General features: G+C 46.2%; 3 protein-coding genes across 4 annotated transcripts in view; 2 read left to right on the top strand and 1 right to left on the bottom strand.

Moving 5' to 3' along the window:
• drc4 (dynein regulatory complex subunit 4) overlaps nucleotides 1-4,407 on the top strand; it is a 6,764-nt gene extending 2,357 nt beyond the window's left edge. The window contains exons 4-11 of the mRNA XM_084476013.1: nucleotides 1-38; nucleotides 289-343; nucleotides 462-667; nucleotides 1,253-1,420; nucleotides 1,890-1,976; nucleotides 2,126-2,335; nucleotides 3,559-3,624; nucleotides 3,835-4,407. The exon at nucleotides 1-38 is cut by the window's left edge and continues 169 nt beyond it. Coding sequence (XP_084332139.1) covers nucleotides 1-38; nucleotides 289-343; nucleotides 462-667; nucleotides 1,253-1,420; nucleotides 1,890-1,976; nucleotides 2,126-2,335; nucleotides 3,559-3,624; nucleotides 3,835-3,984 — 980 coding nt within the window. The 3' untranslated portion in view covers nucleotides 3,985-4,407. The remainder of the gene's footprint in view (nucleotides 39-288; nucleotides 344-461; nucleotides 668-1,252; nucleotides 1,421-1,889; nucleotides 1,977-2,125; nucleotides 2,336-3,558; nucleotides 3,625-3,834) is intronic.
• Nucleotides 4,408-4,865: 458 nt separating this feature from the next.
• Nucleotides 4,866-13,518, top strand: LOC311356243 (methenyltetrahydrofolate synthase domain-containing protein-like). Of its 2 annotated transcripts, none has more exons than XM_084476012.1 (8): nucleotides 4,866-5,022; nucleotides 5,161-5,264; nucleotides 5,754-5,867; nucleotides 6,451-6,564; nucleotides 7,043-7,133; nucleotides 9,775-9,887; nucleotides 10,439-10,564; nucleotides 12,594-13,518. In XM_084476012.1, exons 1-8 carry the CDS (start codon nucleotides 4,995-4,997, stop codon nucleotides 13,512-13,514), a joined length of 1,611 nt encoding a protein of 536 aa, XP_084332138.1. In that variant the 5' UTR covers nucleotides 4,866-4,994; the 3' UTR covers nucleotides 13,515-13,518. The 2 variants fall into 2 exon arrangements, with proteins under 2 accessions (XP_084332138.1, XP_084332137.1); XM_084476011.1 differs by lacking the exon at nucleotides 5,754-5,867 and adding an exon at nucleotides 5,924-6,037 and having other exon boundaries at nucleotides 4,867-5,022.
• Nucleotides 13,519-17,648: 4,130 nt separating this feature from the next.
• On the bottom strand, nucleotides 17,649-20,684 carry foxf1 (forkhead box F1). The gene is made up of 2 exons (XM_084476150.1): nucleotides 19,429-20,684; nucleotides 17,649-17,899 (listed from the first exon to the last, which is right to left on the bottom strand). The coding sequence occupies exons 1-2, from the start codon at nucleotides 20,405-20,407 to the stop codon at nucleotides 17,736-17,738; spliced, it is 1,143 nt and encodes a 380-aa protein (XP_084332276.1). The 5' UTR covers nucleotides 20,408-20,684; the 3' UTR covers nucleotides 17,649-17,735.
• Nucleotides 20,685-25,000: the final 4,316 nt, after the last annotated feature.

The following is a 25,000-nucleotide window of genomic DNA, read 5'->3' as shown; positions in this document are numbered from 1 at the left end:
AGCTGGCCAACGAGAACGCCATCAGGGACCTCAAGCTGGTGAGCGTGCAGTGACTGACTGGGGAGCATGCAGTGACTGACTGGGGAGCATGCAGTGACTGACTGGGGAGCATGCAGTGACTGACTGGGGAGCATGCAGTGACTGGGGAGCATGCAGTGACTGACTGGGGAGCATGCAGTGACTGACTGGGGAGCATGCAGTGACTGGGGAGCAAACAGTTTGTATTGTTTTCCCTTTTCAGCGCAGCAAACAAACAAACATCTAAAAATGTCCCTTTTATTTCAACAGAAAAATGACGAGGAACTGACCGGAATCAGAAAAGATTTTGAGCGGCAAGTCAGTGGTAGGTGACGTTTGTGTTGATCAGATGTGTAGTTGGCGTCCAGTTTGCCAATTGCTTTCTTATATTCCTCAAGCACGAAATAAAAACGTTTTTCTTTCTGTTTTCTTCGCGTGAGCAGAAATCGAGGCCCTTTATGAGAAGAAGATGCGAGCGCTGCGGCAGGAGCAGAACCACATGAGGAAGGGTGACCTCCACGAGGTGGAAGCGCGCAAGAACGACCTCATCGCCACGCTCACAAAGAACCACGAGAAGGACTTCAGGGAGATCAAGAACTTTTACAACGACATCACGCAGAACAACTTGGCTCTCATCCAGACCCTGAAGGTAGGAGATACGACGTGGGATGTGGCGCACGCCCAGATGAAAGGATGTGTGTTTGATCTTGGGATAAATAAAGTTGTCTGGATCTGAATCTGCCTGGCGGCATGCCTAGACCGTACCTGCTTATTTTATAATAATGCATCTGTAATCCCCTGTCACCTTGGTAGACTAAAAACAGAAAAGTAAATCACATGCATGCAGCTGAATTGCGTGTGGTTCAAGCACAATTTGACTTTGCTCAGCGAGTCACTCTGGGAACGAGCGATATACTAACTCCCCGATTCCCCTGGCCCAGAACATTAACCAATCACCTCTGTGTATCTGATATAGACGGGCCAAAAGCGTTGCTATTTTACCGACCGGAAACGGCAAAAGAGTCTAATCTATCGGTTAGCTCCGCTGGTCTGGATACGTCACCCCTTGTAGTCTTCTGATTGGTCGTAGTGTTATCCAAATGCGTGCAGTGATATTTCATAATGCATGCTTGGTGCCGCCCCTGGAGTTTTCATTACTGGTTGCCAGACCCTGAGACACTTAACGACGTACTGTCCGCAGTGCAATGCTTTTACACGCGTTGTTTTCCCCTAGGAACAAGTGGAAGAGATGAAGAGGAAGGAGGAGAAGACGGAGAAGAAGATGGCGGAGGTGATGGCACAGAACCGGCGGATGACGGAGCCCCTGCAGAGGACGAAGGAGGACGTGGCTGAGCTCCAGAAACAGCTGGCCCACTACGAAAAGGACAAGGCCTCTCTGGCGGTGCGTGTACTCAACACTGAACTGCTAGACTGGGTACCTCCAGCCGGCGATTTGAGTTCGCCCTGCAGAAGGGTCTGGAGAAGAGCAATACATTTCTTTCTAGTTTCGATACGTTTTTGCGGGAGCCAATCACCAAGCTGGCTTTTCCCCCCTGGAGCGCTATTGGCTGGTTTAACACAATGACGACAGGGAAGCGACGGCAAGCAGCCAATTGTGTACACAGTCAATTTAACTCTGCCGATTGATCACGCCTCTTGTGCTGAAGCAAATGACAGCAGCTTCCCCAGAACCAACGTGCAATCTACGATTGAGCTTGGTCTGGCAGTAGCCATGCTACTGAACTACATGTCTGACTGGTCTTACATGAAGGAACATAAAAACACTGTGGGTTGAGACTGTGTTTTTGATATTGTGTTGTGTCGTATCCGTGACAACCAGTGGCTAAATCGATGGTGTCGACTCTCGACAGAGTGCCAAAGCGCGTTTGAAGGTGGCAGAACAGGAGGCGAAGGATCTCAAATGGGAGCACGAGGTGCTGGAACAGAGGTTCACCAAGGTAACACACCACACTTTGTTGTTTTTTTTTACTTTGTTGTTCCAACTAGAGGCTCAGATCTATTTTAAGGAGTCGTGTCACAGATGAGTGGTGTCACAGTGTGTGTTTACGCGGGTGTCACCATGGGAACACCGTGTCGTGTCGTACAGATCCAGGCCGAGCGGGACGAGCTGTACACAAAGTTCACCCAGGCCATCCAGGAGGTCCAGCAGAAGAGCGGCTTCAAGAACCTACTGCTGGAGCGGAAGCTGACCTCCCTGACGGACAGCCTGGAGAAGAAGGAGGCACAGCTCAACGAAGTGCTCTCTGCCACCAACATGGACCCCATGGCCCTGGGCGTGGTCACGCGCAAACTCGAGGTACGTTCATCTGTACTTCGTCTCCTCTATTGCCGCAGTACCAGCTCGACTCGCCTCGACTCGCCTCGACTTGGCCTGCCTTTTTTTTGCGTTTCCATTGGCAAAAAAAGTATCTGGTACCTAGTACCGGGTGATTTTTTCAGTACCACCTCCGTCGAGGTTCCAAGCGAGCGGAGTAGGTACTTTTGTGTGATGTAAACAGGCTGCTGGGCCAAAGTGCTGGGCCAGAGAGTGACGCCACTGGATGAGTCATGATGAGCGCGACATCCGAATGTGAAACCCGACACCCGGCCGGCGTCTTTAAATACCACGAGCATCTGCGTTCAGTCCACAATAGCGATTTGAATTTTGGAAATTCTCCTCTCTAGCTTTGTGTGTCACCACAATCCAACAGTCTGAACAGCAAGCACACCAACACCTCCAAGTCCTCCGTTGTTGTTTTGTGTAGCCTCCTAGCCCCCAAGCCCTGTGTTTTTATGTGTCGCGTGGATAAGTACGTCATTGCAGTTTCACGCATGCGTGCTTATGTGACGACCCCGCCCACGTTGAAGAGGTACTTTTTTTTAGATGGAAACGCGACGTGCCTGGAACCAAACCGAGTCGTGGCGAGTCGAGCTGGTACTGTTGGTGGAAAAGCATCATATACGGCCACACCTTTGAGTAACCTCACCGCGCCCGATGGTCCGTTGCACGGAACCGTCTGGGAAGTCGTCCTTGGAAACTGTTTTGCAAAAGAGCAGGCGCTTCCAAAAGAAATACCGGGCAGGGGATTGGATAGACCATCTGTCCATCACCGACCCGACCTGTCACGTAGGTCACATAGTTCATCTAGGAGGCTGGTTGGTCCGAACCACGTGTGGTTTGGCCTACAAGCCTACCACTTGAAGACTGGCAGGATCAATTCTGCCATTGTCGTGACCTCGCCAAATCCAGCTGCCCCGCAAGGTAACACCTTCACTGTTGTGGCAACAAATCTGAAGCCATTAAGGAAACGGTGTAGGGTCAGTAAATAGTGTGTCGACGTACGCATGTATGCCTGTGAGCTTTCAGTGTTTTTCCAACAAATAGGTAGACGTTGTAAAGGGAAAGAAGTATTTGTAATCAGTGCAAAACAGTAGAAATGTGACCTGTTTCTTCTTCTTCTTCTTCTTATTATTATTTCCTATTCCTTATTTTTTGTATGACGCGTGATTGGAAAACTCTGCACACGTTTTGGCCCGCAGGAAGTATTGGACTCCAAGAATATCGCCATCAAGGATCTGCAGTACGAATTGGCCCGAACGTGCAAGGTGAGCCTTCCGTCGATACTCTCGCTGTACCAACATCGATACAGTTTGTTTGTTTGTTTGTGTTGCGCTCACTCTGATCTGAACTCGATCTCTGCTGTGTGTGTGTGTGTGTGTGTGTGTGTGTGTGTGTGTGTGTGTGTGTGTGTGTGTGTGTGTGTGTGTGTGTGTGTGTGTGTGTGTGTGTGTGTGTGTGTGCGTGCGTGCGTGTAGGCCCACAACGACCTGCTGAGGACCTACGAGGCCAAGCTGAGGGCCTTCGGGATCCCCGTGGAGGAGCTGGGCTTCACCCCCCTGGAGAGCAGCCTGGCCGGGCAGACTCTGGGCCAGGGCCCGGCCGGCCTGGTCTCACACACCAAATGACCTCCGGCCGCTCTGATCTGTGACAGCTCAATTTATATTTATAAAGATTTGTACTGTGTGTGTGTGTGTGTGTGTGTGCCTTGGTCCGATTTTCTGTGGACTCAGGGCGTGCAATGAATTAAGAAACTAACTAAAGATAACTAAAACATGTGTTCATAATACCCTAATAATATTTTTTGTTATCATTATTGTTATTTTATGGTTTTTATTTAAGAGAAAACTCGACAAAGCCATGCTTCATGCAACAAAGTAAATAAGACTATATAGAGAGGGATACATTAATAAGATGCAGAAGTATTTTCTCAACGTAGGCCTATATTTGATCAGAACAGATGAATCGTATCACATCTTGTGGCAAACCCGCTAGTAGGCTTATGATAGTGATGAATCGTATCACATCTTGTGGCAAACCCGCTAGAAGAGGTGTTATGCTGAACAAGGCCTACAGGTGGTACTCAAGTACCGCTAGTCTACAGGTGCCAAGGGAGGCCATTGGTGCAGAGGGCGGTTTGTCCGGTCCAGACAGTGCTGTGATCCGGTGTTCTGGGTCCCGAACTGCGGTTTATATTACGATCCGCTTATGTCCAAAGTGCGCAACCAAAAATGCCATGCAACTGAATATAACCAAATTCAGCACGTCTTCAATGATGAACACAAAAACCACCAAAGACATAATCATCTAACGTTCCTTCATCGATATGAAGCGATATATATAGGCCTACACCACGTCATTCGGGGAAAGAAAAAACAATCATTGATATTCCTTTAGAGCGGGATTATCTGTTTTGTTGGGTGGTTTTTGTGTTCGTGGATCGCACAACGACAACATGGATTTAATTTAGCGAATCGCGCACGGATTGGTCTTCGTGGGTTTCCATACAACAAAAGCCCCAGACGAGCAGCTGTTGTTGCGATGTTTCCCAGCGTCTCCTCGCACCACTCCTCTACTTAAATTACTTTTCGGGATCCCTGGAGAAAGTTATTAGTATCACCGACGAGCGCTGCGTAATATGGAGGCCGCTATAAAGATAAGCGCTGGTAAAAATGTTTACGACGTTTTACGTCCTTAACACTATAATTCCATCGCATGCCTGTGTGTTAATTCCTAAAATAACCATAATTTGCGTTAAGTGGATCGATGCATATGATCAATAAGCGTGTACCCTTTGATTGCAGGCGCCACAAAATGGGACATTCGACAGAAAGTTTGGGACCATATCGAAGAAAATAACCTCGCAAACTTCCCGAGGCCTGTGCACAACCGTATTCCCAATTTCAAGGTACTGCAGCTCATTTCACTTCAGCCGCACATTACTAGGGCTGAAACGTGGTTAGGGTCGTTGAATGTGTGGATCAGGACCTGAACGTGGGCCCACACGGTCCTGTAATAAGTAATCTGGTTCACTGTGGACCTCTTGGGTCTGCGCTGAAGAGGTGGCACTATGGGAGCCAGAAAACACCTCTCTGTCTGCGGGTTCATCTGGTGGGGACGGGAAACTTTTTAACTGCAATGTGGATAACGGGAATAAAACCACAATACCTTGGCTAATTTCGTTTCATCTCTTAAAAAAAAACATGACTGATCATACAAACGTCGAATGCATATTTTGCATGTACTGGATTCAAGTTGGATTTAATACACCAACATTACCGGATTAGTGAACGCCCATAGGACGGTGTTGAATGTATAAATTGTATTTCAAGATCTTTTTTATTGATTTGGTTTTCTCTGCATGTGTGCAATTTACTCTACGGTCACGGCGGGCTAGGGTGCAGTTGAAGCCTGTGACAGGCTGACGGCCCTTGAGGAATTCAAGTCTAGCCAGACCGTCAAAGTTAACCCTGACAGACCGCAGCAGCAGGCACGCTTTGTCACACTGGACGTAAGTTCCTGCCACATACCTTGTGCTCCCTCTTGTCCACACCCTCCTCCGTGCAGGGGGCCTTCAGCGCCTGTGCCAGGGTCACTGGGCTCGAGGCCTTCACCGAGACAGCTGAGGTGAAAGTGGATCCCGACAAGCCGTTGGAGGGCGCTCGGCTGGAAGTGCTACAGGTAGTAGTAGTCGTCATGTGTGGGTGGAAAGGCCTCTAGAAACGAACGGATGAAGGCCCGCTCACGCACGTTTTAATTTCCCCTCGAACTATAGTTCAGACACACCTGTTTTTTTTTTTGGTATTTATATTTTAAACATATGTTTTATGTTAATATAAGATAATCCGTTATTTGTCCTACAGTGGGGAAATGTGCAGGGTTACAGCAGCAAAGAGGATAGTGCGAAGAACAGACAACAGTAGTGCAAAATACAATAAGCAAATACAAATAATGGACTATATACAACAGTGTGCATATGTATTTGCATTGAGTGAGTGAGTGTGTGTGTGTGTGTGTGTGTGTGTGTTAAACACTTAACAAGTGGCCATTGAATGCTCACCATCGCCATGTCTGCTTCCTGATCTCTTTTAAAGGCAAAGAAAACGCTGTTGGTGCCCACCCCCCGTCTCCGCGCCGGCCTCTTCAACAAGATCACCCCCCCGGAGGGAGCCAGCAAGGAGCAGCTCCGTGTGTGCTCCACCTCCCAGGTTCGCTTTAAAGCTGGCTCTGCTTCAGCTAGCTTGAGACCCATGGTCGTATCATGCCGTGTAGGCCTGGGGCAATAAAACAATCAATTATCGTATCGTGATAGACATTTGATCATTATCAATATAAAACATGTTCGATATATATATATATATATCGATAAGAGACTTGGACCACCGAATCCTGCAGCTGGGTTTGTTACACAAACACGGTTCCGCACTTCTTCACAATATCTGAGTGTTTTTCATTGTTGTGTCGACATTGGAGTATTTATCAATGAAGATACAGTGGAAGGTCGTATTAAGTGTTAAACAGAAGTGTTTAAATCCAGCATGGTAATTCCTAGTCTTTTTAGGTCATTACAATTATCAATAGTTATCGATATCGATCAATATGATCAAGTTATATCGTGATTCAGCCATATCGCCCAGGCCTAATGCGTTGCGTGACTTTCTGGTTGACTGGTGCATCCGTCTGCAGGGCGTGAAGGAGTTCAGCGTGCCCGTGGGCCTGGACGCCAAGGTGAAGGTGGACCTGGTGGTGGTTGGCTCTGTGGCCGTCTCTGAGAAAGGTGGGAGCCACTGCATTAACATCTTGAGATGTTAGTGTAACCCCGAAATGCTGGTTTATGAGTCAATCCAGCCGGCAAACACAGGAAAAAAAAAGATGGGGCACATTTACATTCCGGCATTTAGAAGACGCTTTCATCCAAAGCGACTTACAATAAGTACATTTGTCAGAAGAAAGAAAAACAGTATAGAGCTGCTGGTTCAGTAAGGATGTTCATAGAACCAAGTGCCAAACACTAGCAATTGTTAGGTTAACCGACGATATCTAGGATAAGAAGCTACACGATGCTAATGCTATTTTTAAAAGCATGGGCGTACAACGTACAATAAGTGCGTGTACACGTTAAGTGCCAGAACGAACAACATACAATAAGTGCATAAGTTGTGGTGGTGGTGGCGGCCACAACCGCGCAGATCCTCGGGCATCTCTGTAGCAACACGACTATTTCTATGTTGAGAACTAATGTTTTTGGGGAAAGAAAAAATCGCAAAGGCCAGCATAAAAACGTTTGTGAGATCGGTGCAGGTTCCTTTAGCATTTTACTGACGGACGACACCCGAGTCAAGACATGGTTCTGTCTGGTGTCAACGGTACCGCCGCACGGTCATGGAGAATGTGAGCCTGGAGCCCTGGGCCCTGTTACCCTTTGGGGAATGTTCTGGAGAGGCTCTGTGTGCTCGGGAGAGTGGGCGCAGACCCACTTCATAGCCTCATGAGGGCCGTTTATCTGCACTTACTCACACCATGCAGTTGATACCAATGAACCAGCGGTTCCAGGAACACGACCCTTCAGGGCGGATCCAGTAGCCTGCTAGGCAGGCTCAACTCTGGAATATGTATCCGCCTCTCATTGTTTAGTAATTAAACGTGTTAAAAGTTATTACAAGTTGAATTAAAAGTTATTTGTCGTTATGGAGGGACATGGCTGTGTTTCTCTTGTGAGACGTGGCGTTGATTAACCTAGGTTATGGTAAGTTTACGTTTATTAAGGGTTGCCCAAAAATGGCAGACTATTGCCCACAAAAAAAATCCCATTCTGATGTACAAGCCCTGTATATGACCCATACAGTGTTAAAGTCAGAGTGAAATTCATTGCCAGACCGACCGTGCAACAAGTTACAAAGAGGACCGAAATTACGTTTCCCCATCCTCCAAATGTGCTGTTAAAATATTTACCAAACAACATAATAACCTAATAGTGCAAAAAGACAACATCAAACATATAACATAATTATAGTGCAATAAGACAGCAAATACACATATAGACAGACATACATTATACTTATATACCTTGCTTACCACCTGACCTGTTTTAGAGTGTGCACTCGTAGAATTAAACCTTCACTCATGCTCATGACACACACTTCCCCTTATTAAGCCATCATTCAAACTTCTCTTCAACAATCCCTACACACACACACACCACACCACACCCCCACGCCCACACACACACACCAACTGAACCACTGGTGTGTGTGTCATTTTGACCAGTAGTTTCATTTATTTATTTCCTGGTAGATGATAGTTGTTGACAGGTTGTCGACAACGAATACACCAGTAGTAGACGTCTTGCCAGGATGGAGAAATAGTACCTCTGATGGTGTGTCTACGATCTGGTTTCAAGGCTGGAGTGAGACGCATTAGAGGCACTTCAAGGCTTGGCGATTTACCACTGATGCAGGACTTTTGTTACATGGCAGCCCACACAAATGCATTCTTTAGGACGTCCACCGAGTGCCAACGTTGGGGACTCCCTCCTCGTGAGCCGTCCATGGCTATCCTCTGTCCCCCCCCCGTTCCCGAGATAAGGAAACCAACTCCATACATCCGCATTGGCTTTACTGTTTGGGAATATCGGAATTCGAGCGCCAATCAGAGCCGTCCTGGGGGAGGGCTGTGGCTGTTTAGGATAGGGGGGGGTCATGGTTGTACCATGTACCATGTACCATGTACCATGAGACTGGGGGAGTAGCTCAGGAGGTAGATGGGATTGTGCTGGTAACCGGAAGCAGAGTACTGAACTTTGTGGGTGCGGGCGGGGGCGGGTCTCAAACAATGGACCCGTGCAGGACTCTGACCGGAAGGTTGCTGGTTCAATCCCCGGCGCCTCCTCGAGGGTGGAGGTGTCCCTGAGTGTGACCCCCCCCACCCATAAGCTGCTCTGGGCAGAGAGGTGTGGCGGAGAGACTTTCTAACACTGGGACTGGACCAGAAACCACTCCCTGCACTGTCTGAAGGATAGAGCCACAGGTCTGATCTACTGGTTGAATTATTTATGATAGTAATGATTTTTATGGTTTGTTCGGTTTGTAAGTATATGGGCGTTGTAGCAGTTGGGTTTGTTCGTGTTTTTTTTTTTTTTTGAAGATTATTGCTTTGGATTGTTCGGGGCTTATGCTTAAAGCACGATTTTCAAACCGCATGGGAATCAGTACATGGTTTCCCTTTTTCATGCTAATATTTGCATGCATCATCAGTTATTTATGGTATCTTGAACAAACCGTACAGTTGAGTTGCATGAAATATTCATATGTTATCATCAGATTAATAAAATATTCACTGCACATATGGACCTCGGGGTGACGCTGCGGTGAAATTACATTTCTGCTTCATGAGCTCTCTGGGGACTCCCGCTCCAACAGGCTACCGGATAGGGAAAGGAGAGGGCTATGCCGACATGGAGTACGGCATGATGGTGTCCATGGGCGCCGTGACGGAGTCCACTGTGGTGATCACCATCGTCCACGACTGCCAGGTCCGTGGTTCATGTTTAAGGGTTTTTCAGTTTTTTTCCTAGACGTAAACTAGGGCTGAACGATTAATCGTAGTTCAAATCGAAATCGCGACGTAATAGAACGTGATATGCAAATCACAACGGCTGTGATCATTTTTTTTTATTTTTAATTTTTTGGGGTGGGGGGGATTTGTTACAGTCACTGACTGGAGATCAGTACGATTTATATCTTTTACAATTCAATAGTTAAATAAAGATGTTATAATATCAATTCATCTCAACACATCGGCCCGGCCTAAAGGAAAGAGCAGTTTATATGTTGACTGCTTCCAATGTTGTGTTGGTCGTACTAAAGAATGAGTTATTTCCTTTTTAGTGAATAATACAGAACATAAGGAACTTAATACATTTTAAAAAATCGCATATTAAACCGCAATTGCATTATTGGTTGAAATAATCGCAATTTGTTTATTTCCCCTGAACCGTTCAGCCCTAATGTAAACTAGAAGCTGTCTGTGAGCATTGGTGCCAGCAGGATGTTGACGTAGCGTTGCGTGCTCTGGTCTCCACAGGTCGTGGACTTCTCAGAGGAGCTGGTGGAACCCCACGACCTCACCGTGGACTACATCCTCACCCCCACCAGAGTCATCAAGACAGACTGCCTCCTCCCCAAACCGGAGGGCATCATCTGGTCAAAGGTAAGTAGTAGGGGTGTAACAAAAACCGATTTGAATCGGAAAATCGATTTTGATTTAAAAGATGTGAATCTTCTGAATCGAACTGAATCGAATCGTTCCATTTAAAAAATTTAGCGTTCCTGAATCGTATCGTACCCCATGTATCGAGATACGCATCGAATCGTCTTTTATTGGAGAGATGCACACCCCTAGCAAATACACTTCTTCTCTAGTCTTTGATAAATCTTTTTGAAGGAAATGCCACATTTACAAGTTAATTCATTTTGTGAAATGATTGTCTACTTTCAACAAGAAATCCATTGCATCATACCCTCTCGAATTGAGCCGTGCCCCATCGAATCAAAATCCTTCTGAATCGAACTGAATCGAATCGTTCCATTTAATAAATGTATCGTTCCTGAATCGTATCGTACCCCATGTATCGAGATACGCATCGAATCGTCTTTTATTGGAGAGATGCACACCCCTAGTAGGTAGTCGCCTTTGACATTATGTGTAATTATATGCCTGGCCACTAGAGGGCAGTCAGCTCCTTCCAAAGCACAATGAACGAGAGGCCAGCGCCAGCCCTCCTACTGTAACCCCTCCCTCCCGAAAGTAAATTATATCAACAGCATTGTGGAGGACTTAAAATGCCACACTGAATACCAGCCTCATGTATCCACTACCAATCCCCACGGAGTGAAATCACTTTGGGGACGTATGGCGTGGTTAGAATTCAAAGTAAAATAAAATATCATTTAGTTGAATAGACATCTTCACCATGTAAGTAGGACACCATAAAATCCAAATGAGTGAAGTTTCAAAATTGAATACAAATGTTTTTTGCTTTTCTTTTGCTTTTTTTTTTACGATTTACACATTATCAGAGGGTGACAAGAACACTATGATCCGGAGCGGATGAGCCACATTTAATTTAAGCTGATAGATCTCTCTATACTATCTATATCTATAAATAACGTATTTTCCACACAATGTAGCATGACCCTTGAGTGGTGCTGCTACGTGAGTCCCTTAAGATGTCTTGGTCCTACCCGGACCCAGTGACCTACCAGGCAGGAAGGCCATGTCTGCTCATCAAAGGGCCTGCGTGGCAGCGGGGCCGGGCTCCGGCGGGGGCCCGGTGGGAAGTGCGGGTCAGAAAGGACCACGCTATAAACAATGGCGGCATATATCCTTTACAGCCCCGGCGGTCACTATCAAAGTCCTCCCCCCCCCCCCCCCCCCCGCTCCCTGTTTAAAGAATGAAGGAGCAACTCTCTATTTTTACCTGCAGGGAAAGTGAAATATTCCACTGACTGGACGCTGCGTGTGTAGCCCCAGCAGCCCAGTCAAGAAAAGGGAGGGAAGGAATGCTGTATCGGTGGATTGTGGGTTCATATTTCTGATATCATTTTGATATGGTTTTATTTTATTTTCCCCGTTTTTTTTTTAGCAATGCAGCCTTTCAAATATGGAGTGTGTCAATAGTGTGTTCTCGTAGCGTGCTTTATTAAAGGGGACACGTCACACCACCAGGTGTGAGTGTGATTGGCCGTCACACGCCGTTTTGACAATGTGCCGCTTCTGACATCACAGGTGGGCGTGTCCACCTAGATGTGTGACGGATAGATGAGCAACGTTTGCTACGGTCCACACTGGGTAGGCTGGTAGACTGATCTATCCAGCAACACATCTAGGTGGACACGCCCACCTGCGATGTCAGAAGAGCCAGATTTTGAAAACGGTATAAATGGTAAAATAAAATAATAAACGGTTCAATAAAAAAATAAATGACAAAAAATGTCCACTATCCCGTCACCTGTTCCATTCACACCAAGCGCTAGCAGTGTTGCCAGATCGGGCAATAGATTTCCCGTCCAGTCTGGCAACAGTAGCTGGGAAGTGTTGAGCCAGATTGGACGGGAAATCTATTGCCCGATCTGGCAACACTGAGCACTAGGTCGCGCGTCACGTTGCATGGCCCCCCCTGAGGTGACGGCTGTAAGTGCTGCTAGTGCCCGTAGCCCACAGCGTTCTCTGTCCCCAGCTCAACAAGTACATGCTGGAGAAGATCCCCGTCCTGAAGAAGCTGCGGGCCCTGGAGCTCGCGGCCGGCAAGGACGTGGACCTGGGGCCCGAGCCGCCCGCGGAGCCCGGCAGGGGCCCGAGAGGAGGCGGCGGCGGTGGGGGGGACCCCCAGGGCGAGGGCCTGAAGCCCCGGAGACACGGCCGGCCGCGGCCGCGGCGGAACACCCAGCGGGACTCCGACGGCGAGCCCAGACCCCGGGAGGGCCCCGGACGCGACGGCGGCGGCCCCCCGGGGAGCAACGACGAGGCGGCGCCGAGGCCCCGCCGCCGGCCGGCCCGGGCGAGGAGGGAGGGGGGCCGGGGGGGAGGGGACAACAACAACCCGGCCAACGGCAGCGAGGAGGGCCGGGAGAAGGTCCGGGGGGAGCGGCGGGGCCGGAGCTGGAGGGGCAGCGCGGGGGAGGGCGGGAGGGAGCGGGAGAGGAAGGGGGGGAAGGAGGGCGGTGAGGGGGAGGACGGCGGCGGCGGCGGCGGCGAGGGCGACCACACGTCGTCGGGGGGCCCCCCGTCCAACGTGACCACGGTGTACCTGGGCGGCATCCCCGCGGGGCTGCGCGTCAGCGAGCTGAAGACGGCGCTGCGCGAGAAGGAGGCGCTGCCGCTCAGACTGACCTGGCAGGGCGCGCAGCACCGCGCCTTCCTGGACTACGGCGACCCCAGCGCCGCCGACCAGGCCATGGAGGCCCTGCAGGGGCTCTCCCTGAACGGCCAGAGCCTGCACGCCGAGCTGGCCAAGAACCAGCGGGGGGGCCGCCGGGCGGGGCCCTCCCGGAGCCGGCCGCGGTCCCGGCCGGAGGCCAACGCCAACGTCAACGCCAACGTGAAGGCCGAGCCCGGCGAGGATTCTGCGGAGCCTCACAAGGAGGAGATCATGGAGTAGTAGAGCGAGCCGGGGGGGGGGGGGGGGGGGGGAGATGACCTGACCTGACACACCGATACCACATGTGTGTGTGTGTGTGTGCGTGTGTGTTCCAGTGTGTGTACTGGTGTTGGAGGGGGGGGGGTGGGGTGGGGGGGGATAAACAGGTGTTTTGTAGGACTTGTGTTATCTGAGCCTCTGTATTAACTGCCAATTGTGATAGGTATAACAAACTGATTGTGCATTTCAGCGTTGCTTTAGAGTATATGTTGGCTTATTAGCAGTGTTTTTTTTTTTTGTTTTCGGTTCAACCCGCCCGACACGCACGCAGACCTGTTGGTCGGGCGTGCGTGTGTCTTTGGGCGGAGTTGTCTTTTTTCTTTTTCTTCTTTAAGGTGTTTTAATACATTGTGTTAGGACCGTGCGTGACGGAGTGCAGTTATGTCCTCGGTCGCGCCGGGGATAACCGTTGAGATAAGCTAATCCGAACGCCCGAAATTGAGCAAATAACAGAGAAATAAACCAGACTTTTCCATCCATTTCTGAGATTAAAGGAGTGTTATTAGTAGATATATTTATATACAGTATATATATATACTAAATAACGACCTTCTAACAACTGTTTTTGACCCTGACTGAAATTATTGATAGGTCTTTGCATGTAAAACAATGTTGTGTAATGTAAACATATGCATTATTTTGTATTCTAATTAAACATTTACGAACTTCAAAGAAAATATTTTTTTGTATTCATTTTCATGTGACTATCATCGGATCAACGTATATCCAACTATCCGTGTTTGACGTCTTGAGATGAACGTATTTTGCGATGGAACTCAAATCCCACATGCAGTACTATCTTGTGTTGCTGCTCCGTTAAGCCTCCATCCATTGGATCGCCTTAAGAGGGAGCCCAGGGAGGACTTGCCTTCTCCACATTTTGAAATGATCCATTCGGTCCACTCTTTTAGTGTTGCACTCAATTTCCCGTCCAGAATAAAAGCATAAGACCATTGCTTTTCGTTAGCATGCGGTTAAAACACATTTTAAATATATATAATTAAAATAATGAAGAAAAAATGTTTACAACGAATTATTAAAGGGCAATTTATATAGGTTGTGCATTAAATACTCCACCCGTCCACCATATTGGATGTAATTATTTACCATTCATAGCCAGCTCAATAAACCGTTTTCTATCAGGAGAGAGAGAGACAGAGACACACAGAGACACGAGAGAGCGACAGAGACCAGGGGAGAGAGACACCAGAGTGAGACACCAGAGAGAAAAGATACCAGGGGAGTAGAGAGGCTCCAGAGGGATGAGATAGAACAGAGGAGAGAGAGAGACCAGAGGAGTCAGAGAGACACCAGAGGGAAAAGAGACACCAACCAAAACCAGCGGGGAGAGAGAGAAACGAAGACGGGAGACACGGTTGCTGCAGATCCTTAAAAAATCTTAAATTCAGTTGTATTAATAAATTGCCTGTTTGTCAGCCTTGTCATTAAGACACAATGGTTTGGATTAACACAATTAGTCCTGTCCACCCAAATGTGTTCAAGCCAAGCCATAAATTAGGGTCTTGTGCGGATTTGAAACTTGGATCTCCAAACCTCAACAGCAGTGACATTTAGCAGAGCTTCCATTTTGTCTGTGGCCTCCAAACTCTCTGGTGGTATTGGTTAACAGGAGAGACGGTGTCAAATGGATCTGCTTTGAATCCGCCTATACGAGAAGATCCGCTCACAATTCCAACTAATCAGATTGGATTACAGCACGGCTCGTATTGAACCCCCGAACCTAACGATTTCATTCCACTGTTTATTCACTGCCGCTGACATTTCGTAGATTGCAGCGTGAGTACCCTGCCTGCTCTGCATGCCTGCTTGGCCGCTGCGTTGTCTTGTCCCAGTAAGGCCTGGCCCACGCTGAAGGATGAGAACATTGCCTGTCTGCTTCCAAAGAGCAGAGCCCACAGGCTTTTTATGGACCTGTCATCCAGGCCAGGCTGGGGAACAGCTGGAGTGCCCCGCTGGAATCTCACCCCCTCGGCCACCACGACCAGAGCCCCGCGCCCCACCTAATGGTCATCATTTGGTTAATGCGCACTCCCTGGTTCAGCGCGTCTTTGCGCTATAGCCCCCCTGTGCACGCTGGACTGTTCATCCCAGTGGGATCTGGATCCTGGGGTCAGACAGTGGTCATGCTGGGAGATAATGAAGCTAAACACACACAATGCAAAACATGTCATGGAAAAAGGATTTCTTTTTCCGGAACACTTTTTGGTAGATGGGACTTGGTTAAGTAGGCGCGTCTCGGTGGGACAATGTGACCGAGACAGTGAATTATTGGTGGTAAAATGTAGGGAATACATTTCTGCCTACTGGGTTCCTGCAAGGGAACACCTGTCGGTTCTAGTAATAGGCTGTAATAAATAGTAATAATGCAAAATTCGCGTCATCTTTTTGCGTCAGGTCTTGCTGATATGCGCATAATAGGATGACATTAACCGATTACGATTGTGAACCTCGTTTTTCATTAAGCAGTAAGCCTACCCTGTGGCCTTTTGTTGACGTGGTTTTAATGAATACTATCTCTGTAAAGGCTTGTCTATTTGCTTATTTATTTAACGTTTATGCGCCTCCATACTTGAGATCACATTTGTAAAAAATATTTGTCTTTGAAAGTTGGTGATTGGTAGTGCACTAGGCTATGTTAAATATATATATAGTTTTGTCTTACTTAGATATAAGTAGGCCTATACATTTGCAGGATTTTAAAGATGAAAAATATTGAATAAATAGGTGTAATACAAAATATTCTTAGCTGATTGTTCATCCAAATGCGACCAGTTAGGACCATGCCTTGAATTGTTGAGGCTTAATTGGAAAATAAATTGTAATTATAGAGAAAAAAAGGGAAACTGCATTTGAGTTTTACACGTTTTTATTTCAGGTCTACATCAATGAATTATAATTATTAATATGGGTTTTAAATCAAATTGTAATGTTAGGTCTGTTTGCATCAATAGGCAAGGCCAGCCATGTGCCAATAGTGTAAAAGCACAGTCGCTACAATGTGTATTGGCGTTTTTCTTTTTCTTTCCTTCTGTGTCACCGCCAAAAACACAGACCTGAGTCTTTGGGTTGCATCATGTCATGAGCCCAAAGTTGAGAGACAGGAATCAGTCGGATAATGTGAAGATTGAGTTTTACTTTCTAAACTAAACTGCATGCCACAAATCCTTACCTTCATAGTGTGTTTTTGCATAGACTGAACAAATTGCATAGACTGGCCTGTCCTAAAGACCCTCTAATATTAATGATCCTAACATATACATACAGTGCTGAAAAAAAACGGCCGTCTACATACAACAAAGACAACGTAACAGTGCTTACATTATTTCTTTGATTTTCATTTTAAAACAAATAAGTAAGCGTTCTGACAAATATTGCCAATAAAGCATATATTCTTGGTCAACTCGCCTAAAGTAAGAATATATAGGCGTAGAAAATAAATAAAACGTTGCGCTAATAGGTTATATTCTAAAAAGTGCCTTCATCTTTTTACACAATATATGTTGTCCGATAGTTACTGTTCATTGTACTTTCTTTTTTTTTTTTTACGCTGCTTTTGAATCCAAAATATAGACTCAATGCAGTCGGCCTAAGAAAAGTACATCTTCTAAAAGATAAAGGGAAATGTGCATTTACATGGATTGGAGGATCCTATACATCTAACGCGTGGAGAGTGGTATTCATCCGCCAGCAGAACTAGTACCAAACGGCAGCTGGACCCACTTTCTACCATCGGACGGGTTGATCATTTTGTGTGCGTGTGTGTGTGTGTCTGTGTGTGTGCGTGTGTGCGTGTGTGCGTGTGTGTGTGTGTGTGTGTGTGTGTGTGTGTGCGTGTGTGCGTGTGTGTGTGTGTGTGTGTGTGTGTGTGTGTGTAAGCCCCAGTGCCAGTCTGTTTTCTGAACTACGTGGGGAATAGGAGAGTCCAGAAAACAAGTACACAAGTAGTCCAGTCCGTTTTCCACCAGTTGTTTATCACAGTGTGCGTTTTCCTGGACGGGGGGAGGGAGGGAGGGAGAGTGTGGAGGGGGGGGGGGGGGGCGTGTTTTTTTTTTTTTTTTTTTTCTCAGAGAATTGTCTTTTTTCCACTTCAATTCCTGCTGCTGGTTTAGTCTGCCTTGGCTTTTAAAATCAGTTACGGTCCGCGGAATGGCCGCCGTCCCGTTACATGACGCAGGGCTTGATGTCCTGGTAGGAGACCTGCTGGTGGTGGTAGTAGGAGCCGCTGCTCGGAGAGTGCATGGCCGAGGACGTCATGGCGTTGAACGAGAACACGAACTCCTTTCGGTCACACATGCTCGGCGATTGGGAATGGTACCGTGGAATACCTGGAGAGAGAAGAGGAAACACGTTTTTTACAGGTCCATTATTTTGGTAATTTGTATATTGCCTAAATATAAAAAAGACTGGAAATGTGGAAGATAGTTCGAAAGGATATTACGCACAGGCACCTTATTTAGAGATTGACCCACAACTATGGCCTATTCGATCAGTATTTGTATTTATATTTTCGACTGGAGCCCCCATGTAGGCCTGATAATCAAGGTCTCCTAAACACCTATGTACGAAATTATACCAATGTTGGATTATTTGATAAACGCAGCGGACCAACAGAGACAACAAACAAATAATAAACATATAAGCTCAATAACAACAATACACGCCTACAGAAAACGAAGACGTCGACAAAGAGTATCAAATATAACTTAATTGTGGGGCCTATGTTTGTTTTACTCTATTTTTCCTAATTTAATTTTTTAAACATGACTCCTCATTGAACTAACATAAAAATAATCTGATGAGGTTATATAATAATTTGGTTTTAGGCCTACCATGTTTTTACCATGAATAAACTAGCCGTGGGGTTTAACGGTATTAAACAGGCAAGTTCAATAGCCTCAGACTTTAATACTATACTTTGCCATTCAAACGTGTGTCGTCTTATTCCAGATTCTACGGCCCGTGCAGCAACCCCATCCTTTTTTTTCTTTTTCAATCCGCCTTCTGGTTCTCGAATCGGAACCCGTACCATATGAACACCATGTGACTTGGTCCAAATTGACTGGAAGCGGTCTTAAGAGGGTTGGATAGCCCATAATTGAGAGTGGTCTGTTTGCACGCTAATCCCGACGGGCCCCGCACGGAGCCCCGGGGCCAGGCTGCCTGGCTCCATCCGCCTCTGAGAGGGTCTGCGACCCAAGAGGGCCATGACGGCGATCTGTGCGCCCGCGAGTATAAAACTGTCTGGAGGGTTCTGGGTGAAATAACACCGCCACTTTGAATCGAATGAGAAGCTTTTCACTTAACCATGAATGCGGTCGTGTCAGTATTAAAACAGATAGAGAAACGCCACATCAGCCTGTATGTAACACACTGAGTGGGGTTACTCCAGCCTGTGTGTAACACACTGCATTGGAGTTTCTGCAGTGTGCAACAAACTGAATGGAGTTTCTTCAGTATGTAACACACTGAATGCGGTTTCTCCAGCCTGTAACACACTGAATGCGGTTTCTCCAGCCTATATGTAGCACACTGACGGTTTTATTAAAAGGAGAATGCAGCTGTTTTTTTCTTTATTTGCTGACTGTTGGAACGGGTTACATTAGGCTGCAATTAAATGTGTGCTGGGCTACACAACCCGTTGACATGCGACAAAGTGGAGCAAAGTTTTCAACGCAAGTTTTCCCTTGGTTAAAACTCGTCTTTTAAAATTACTGAAATTTCCACTGACGTTATTTAATTCTAAACCTTTGTCAATGTAGGCCTTTTATATATATATATCACAATTTGATCTCGCACTCTAAAGTTATTCACTCGGTCCACCTATAATTTGGGATAACGGATCGTCTCGCCCTACCTTGTAGATCCGTACTGTGACCGTTCTGGTGCAGATATGGCTGCTCTATGGAGTGCGCTGGCAGGCTGGGCTGCAGCGGGTTCGTCCCGGGGTTACACGGAGACAACGGCTGCTGCTTGATGTAAGAGCCTCCGTTATTGAGCGAGGCCGAGGGGTTGGGCGCCCAGGCCGAGGCGGAGCTGGAGTACACGGAGTGGGGGTCCATCACTCCCCCGCCGGTAAGCAGCGGGGATCCGGAATTGTCGTGGTGAGAATAGTCGCCCCCGCTGGATCCCGTGCAGCTGCCCATGTAGGAATGCCCGCTGTTGGCTGACAAGTGGGACATGGAGTGCCCGGAAAGACCCATGCCCTCCATGTTACCTGCCAAATGTCCGTTCATCATCCCGATCCCGCTGTCCAGGGACAGGCTGTTGGGCGGACACGAGAGGCCCCCGCCGCCGCCCTGGAAGTTGTAGGACTCGGGGATGTGGTTGAAGCCCAGGCCGTTCATCATGCTGTACATGGGTTTCAGAGCCTGGCACTTGCGCCTGAAGCCCCTCGGCCTTCTTCTGAACGAACCCTCCTCGAACATGAACTCACTGGCAGGGTCGATAGTCCAATAGTGGCCCTTGCCCGGCCGCCCGAGGCCCTTGGGCAGTTTAATGAAGCATTCATTCAGGGACAAATTGTGTCGCACGGAGTTCTTCCATCCCTGATACGAGCCCCTGAAAAACGGGAAGCGGCTCTGAAGGAACTGGTATATTTCGCTGAGCGTCAGTCGTTTGGTGGGAGAGCTCTGGATAGCCATGACTATCAGGGCTATGTAGGAGTACGGAGGTTTCTCCGGGCGACGGATCCCCGCGTTGGTCTTCTTGGGTTTCGTGGTGGACGAGGCGGTTTCCATCACCGCCGTCTGTCCGTGGGGTTTCTCCTGGGCAGACATGGGACTGCTCTGGGCAGGCGTCTGCGCTGGGGTCTGCTGCTGGACCTCTGCCGTCATGAGTAGCGGAGAGCTGCGTAACGACCAACTAAACTATTTTTTGTTTTTTTTGATCGTATAGGCGACAGAAGCACAATTCAAATGATAGTTCGACACACAGTATTAAATCCTATGTTTACGGTAGAGAAACTTTACGCACGAACCGTCTTAGCCAAGAGGGGATTTCCTTTTAAATACAATCCATACGCAGATCCGAATCGTGTCCAAAGCCTCATCAGCAGCGTCCAGAGCGAACTAAGAAACAGGACCGGGTCCGCCTCAGCCTTCAGTTGATATGTTCTCGTGGGTCCGAGCTCACTTTTGACTTATCTGTTGCAATCAGAGCATTCGAAGTTTGATGTCTTGGCCGTCCCAGCGATAGGTTCCGCCCATGTCCCTCCCACTCCAGTGGTGGGCTGTTGCACGCACATCTGTCTGCCGTCAGGATTCAGGGAACCGTTTTTTTTCTTCCTATCACACCGAACCAGTGCACATTTCTCTGGTACAAAAAGGCGGTATCGCACGCAGCAAGGTGCGTAATTTAATAATGAACTCGCAGTCACATACGTGGAATCACCAAGTGGTCAGGAAACTTTGAGAGGAGATGCATCGCCGAATTCTGATGTCTGATTCAGCTGTTTCAGTTATTTCAAACTACTGATTTATACAAATACATAATAAAGAAACACATGCGAAGTCGCTTTTTATGCGTTCTTCCTCAGCTTCCCTGGCTTCAGAGAACTGCAGTGCCTGACCCTCTTTCTAACAAAGACTCTAACATGTGTTGGTAAATAAAAACTACCCTTTTAACACCACCAAACCAAACGCCTTTACTACTAAAAATAACTCATATTCAAAACTAGCCTCCCAATTTCTTTAAAAGACAGGAACATGGGGCAGGATGTTTACACAGCAGAACGTAAACATTTTCCCTGGCCTTCTTTAAATAAAAGAATCAAGCAAAGCTTCGCTAGAGGAGCCAATACTCATTGTGATGCCATTTGACCGGAGTCACCGCTTCGTAAGTAAATGTTAGTTTTTATAACATAACTCTTTTGTGAGTCTGTATGAGGACATTTACGCACGGGGTGCGAGGGGAGAGCTACTATGACTCTGACATGCACGAGCAGTGGGCATCAGCACTGGATCGTGCATCGACTCCTGAAATGATATTAGAATAAAGGTAAGCAGGTACGCACGGTGCCACCGAGAATATTGACGCTTACCGACCGCCATCTAGCACAGCGACAAGCCTTCGGTTAGTTAGACAGAGTCTATATTCCATAAATTCGAATATAATACACAGCCGAGTGATTGCGGTGTTTACCATAGAAAGCACGCGGTTTTATTTATTACACGCGGTTTTATTTTTTTTTCTTCCTGAAATTGAATGAATCTCAAGTTTAAATCTCCGTCTCCAAGTCCAACAATTTGTAATTCGTCTTGTCGTTTCTTTTCCGCCTTGATTCAGATTTTGGAGAAAGTCAAGAGTGAAAGGCGATCGCTCTATATCCTTAAAGCCGCTGACAGTCGTTTGGTTATTGTTCCCCAGAGATCCCAGTCTGCAGCCGGCATCAAACTTTAGTGGGATCGCGCTCTGTGGGTATAGCCAGTAGTCCGCTGGCTTTGTCGATGCATTGAAACAGGTTTATTACGACGAATGCAGTTCGATGAAGTATACTTTCATACATAAAACAGTAATGTATAATTAGATTATCCATTTAGATGCTGAAGCCGCCGAAAACATTTTTAGGACCTATGCGTAAAAGTTGCGGTGGATGTTGTTTTCACAATCGCGCGTACATATTCTGTACAGTTAAAAGTGAGCCATGGCGATGATTTCTGTGTATAAGGGAACATTGATAAAATACATGAAGTCTAAGGAGGCTACATTATAACACTAACATATTTGCGTAACATGTTTTATTTTGCCATATGGCATGTTTTCCTTCGGCAAAAGAGGAGATCAAACACGGGCATTCCTAAATTATTATTAAATACTTTGAAGACTAAAGTGATGGCAATTTCACTTTAAAAAAAATAGAGGGCAAGAAATGAAGAAATGCACGCTGCAGGAGTTGTTTTTTTTAGTAAATGTATGTACACTTAAGAATCGCCCACATCGCCCCTTAGCTATCAGTGCAGCAGACCACCCAGTGCGACTAGGGCATCGGCGTCCCCTCGTCGTATACTCTGCCCGTTGCACTTAATTATCCTTCATGACTTCACTTCATTAAGGGCATTCCATTTTTCACGTTCAATCATTCACGTGTCCGCTTTTTACGCGTTGTGTGTTTTTCCCCCCTTGTTTTTATTTCTAAGTCTACCCTAAATAAATGGCATGTAGATACTTTGCCTCCATTGGAGGCGAGCTGTAAACGCGTCACACGCACGCACGCACACACACACACACACACACACACACACACACACACACACACACACACACACACACACACACACACACACACACACACACACACACACACATACACACACACACACACATTCTCTCTTAGCACTGACCTCCAAAAACGATGGCGCGTCATCCCTGGTAATAGGCCTCGTTGATTTTAGTATTTTTTTTTTTTTATATTGTGTTGTTGTTTCCCATTGAACATTGGCTGAGTCATAAATCAGTTCATTCAACAGAAAATGCTAGTTTGAACGAATTAAATAATCACACACACACACACACACACACACACACACACACACACACACACACACACACACACACACACATATATATATATATATATATATATATATATATATATATATATATATATATATATATATATATATATATATATTTATACATACAGTAATACAGTAGTATATGTAATATGTATATCATTGTATCATTGTTTGCCTCTCTGCTTCTGAAATTGCGTGCTTTTCCATGACGTCCAACGATGAAATATCTGACAGTGCATCCTCAGGAATGTTCGCCCACTCAGATGCAGGAACACCATAATAAAGTATATTAAGGCCAGCCTGTCTGAATTGGCTATGTTGAGGAGACAAACCGGCACTTTAATGAACTGCAAAAGCTTTTTGTTTTAAAAAAAATGTTTTTCTCTCTTTTACATTTTGTGGATTAAAAACTTTGAAGTAGGCCTACTGCTATACTTTATTTTATGCTACTGGGTTAGTCATTTTTTCCCCCCGGTTTAATCCTTCTCTTTATCATCTAAACGTGGATATTGGCGTAGACTGTTGTTGCGCATTTATGTTGGCCTATAATCCAAATTGTAATTTAATTGTGCATTTTTTTTATCAGTTGCCCAAGCCACGGATTGTATCCACAGGTGTCAGCCAAGATAGACAACCAATGACTCAATTCTGAATCTCAGAAGCGCTCTGACAAATTGGGGATGGTTGGGGGAGGGTGATCAATAATCAATCTATCAAGAAGTTAGATTTGTTTAGAAATTTCTCCTGCCACTGAGAATGAAACCTTTGGCCTCTTGTACGTTGAAGAAACGCCAAATAGGGTCACCAAAAGGCCGCGTGGCGTTGTTTGGAGCGCTGTTTGACAGATTGATCTATCAAATATCTACGCCGTTGACTCCATGAAGTTCATTCTAATTGAACTTGAAACCAAACTCCTAAATGTTTGGGTTCACTTTATTGACAGGGTCCACTTAAAACAGCAGAAAACAAGGTCTCTCGTTCCTTAGTAAAGGTTTCGCCAATTTGTCCACTTAATTAAACATTTATTGCCAATTCATTAGCCTTCCTTGCTTTTCATGGACAGCCCCTTGCTTTAGGGGATATATTTTAACAATAGGAACTACATAAGATGTCTTATTTCAAAAATGGAACATGTAATAGGCCTATCAAAAAATTTTTGATTTACAATAATTTATGCCATTTTAGATACAGCTACAAATAAATATAAATAATATATGTATTCTGTTATTTTTGTATTCAATCCATAATAATTTCATTATGATATCGATTATTGTCCTAATTATGTTTTTTTTTAATTGGCTTAATTGATTCATTCATCTTCATATGCCACACAATAGGCTACTTGTTTTTACAATACAATTGTAATAACATAATACACCAACATTTAAACATATTAAACTATATATAATATACTATAAATAACTATAGCCATTTATTTCGACCATTTCGGACAGTGACTATTCAGCATTATCCAAAAAAGAAACGTCAGAGACAATTGAATCGCAGCGACACGCGTCACCACACTGCCCATCGGCGTTGTCCCTTTAATTGAAAACAGTATAGTGTCCGACTAAGAATCCCTTCATCACTTTCCATGGCGCTGTAGGTGGCCATGTATATTTTTGTTTAAGTGGTGTTTATGTGAACAAGAAAGAAGGGGGATTGCTTGCAGACCGCTGATTGCGCGCGCTGGATCGCCCCGTGGATGTGAGATGTGTGGTTGATGGTCGCCACCCTTTCAACTAATCAACAGCAAGGAGAACGACGCACGACGACTTTTTAATTTTCTTGGCAGGATTTCACAATTAACCCCCCTCCGCGCCTTGCGCCCATGAGCGCAAAGGAAGATTGTGTTGGCACGGTGCCCTTTAAAATACTGTGTAACGTGTGGCCACTTGTAGGCACAATTAACTG

The sequence above is a fragment of the Micromesistius poutassou genome, assembly GCF_964030765.1.
Source record: "Micromesistius poutassou genome assembly, chromosome: 12".
NCBI lineage: Eukaryota > Metazoa > Chordata > Actinopteri > Gadiformes > Gadidae > Micromesistius > Micromesistius poutassou.
This window is presented reverse-complemented; position numbering and strand designations above follow the sequence as displayed.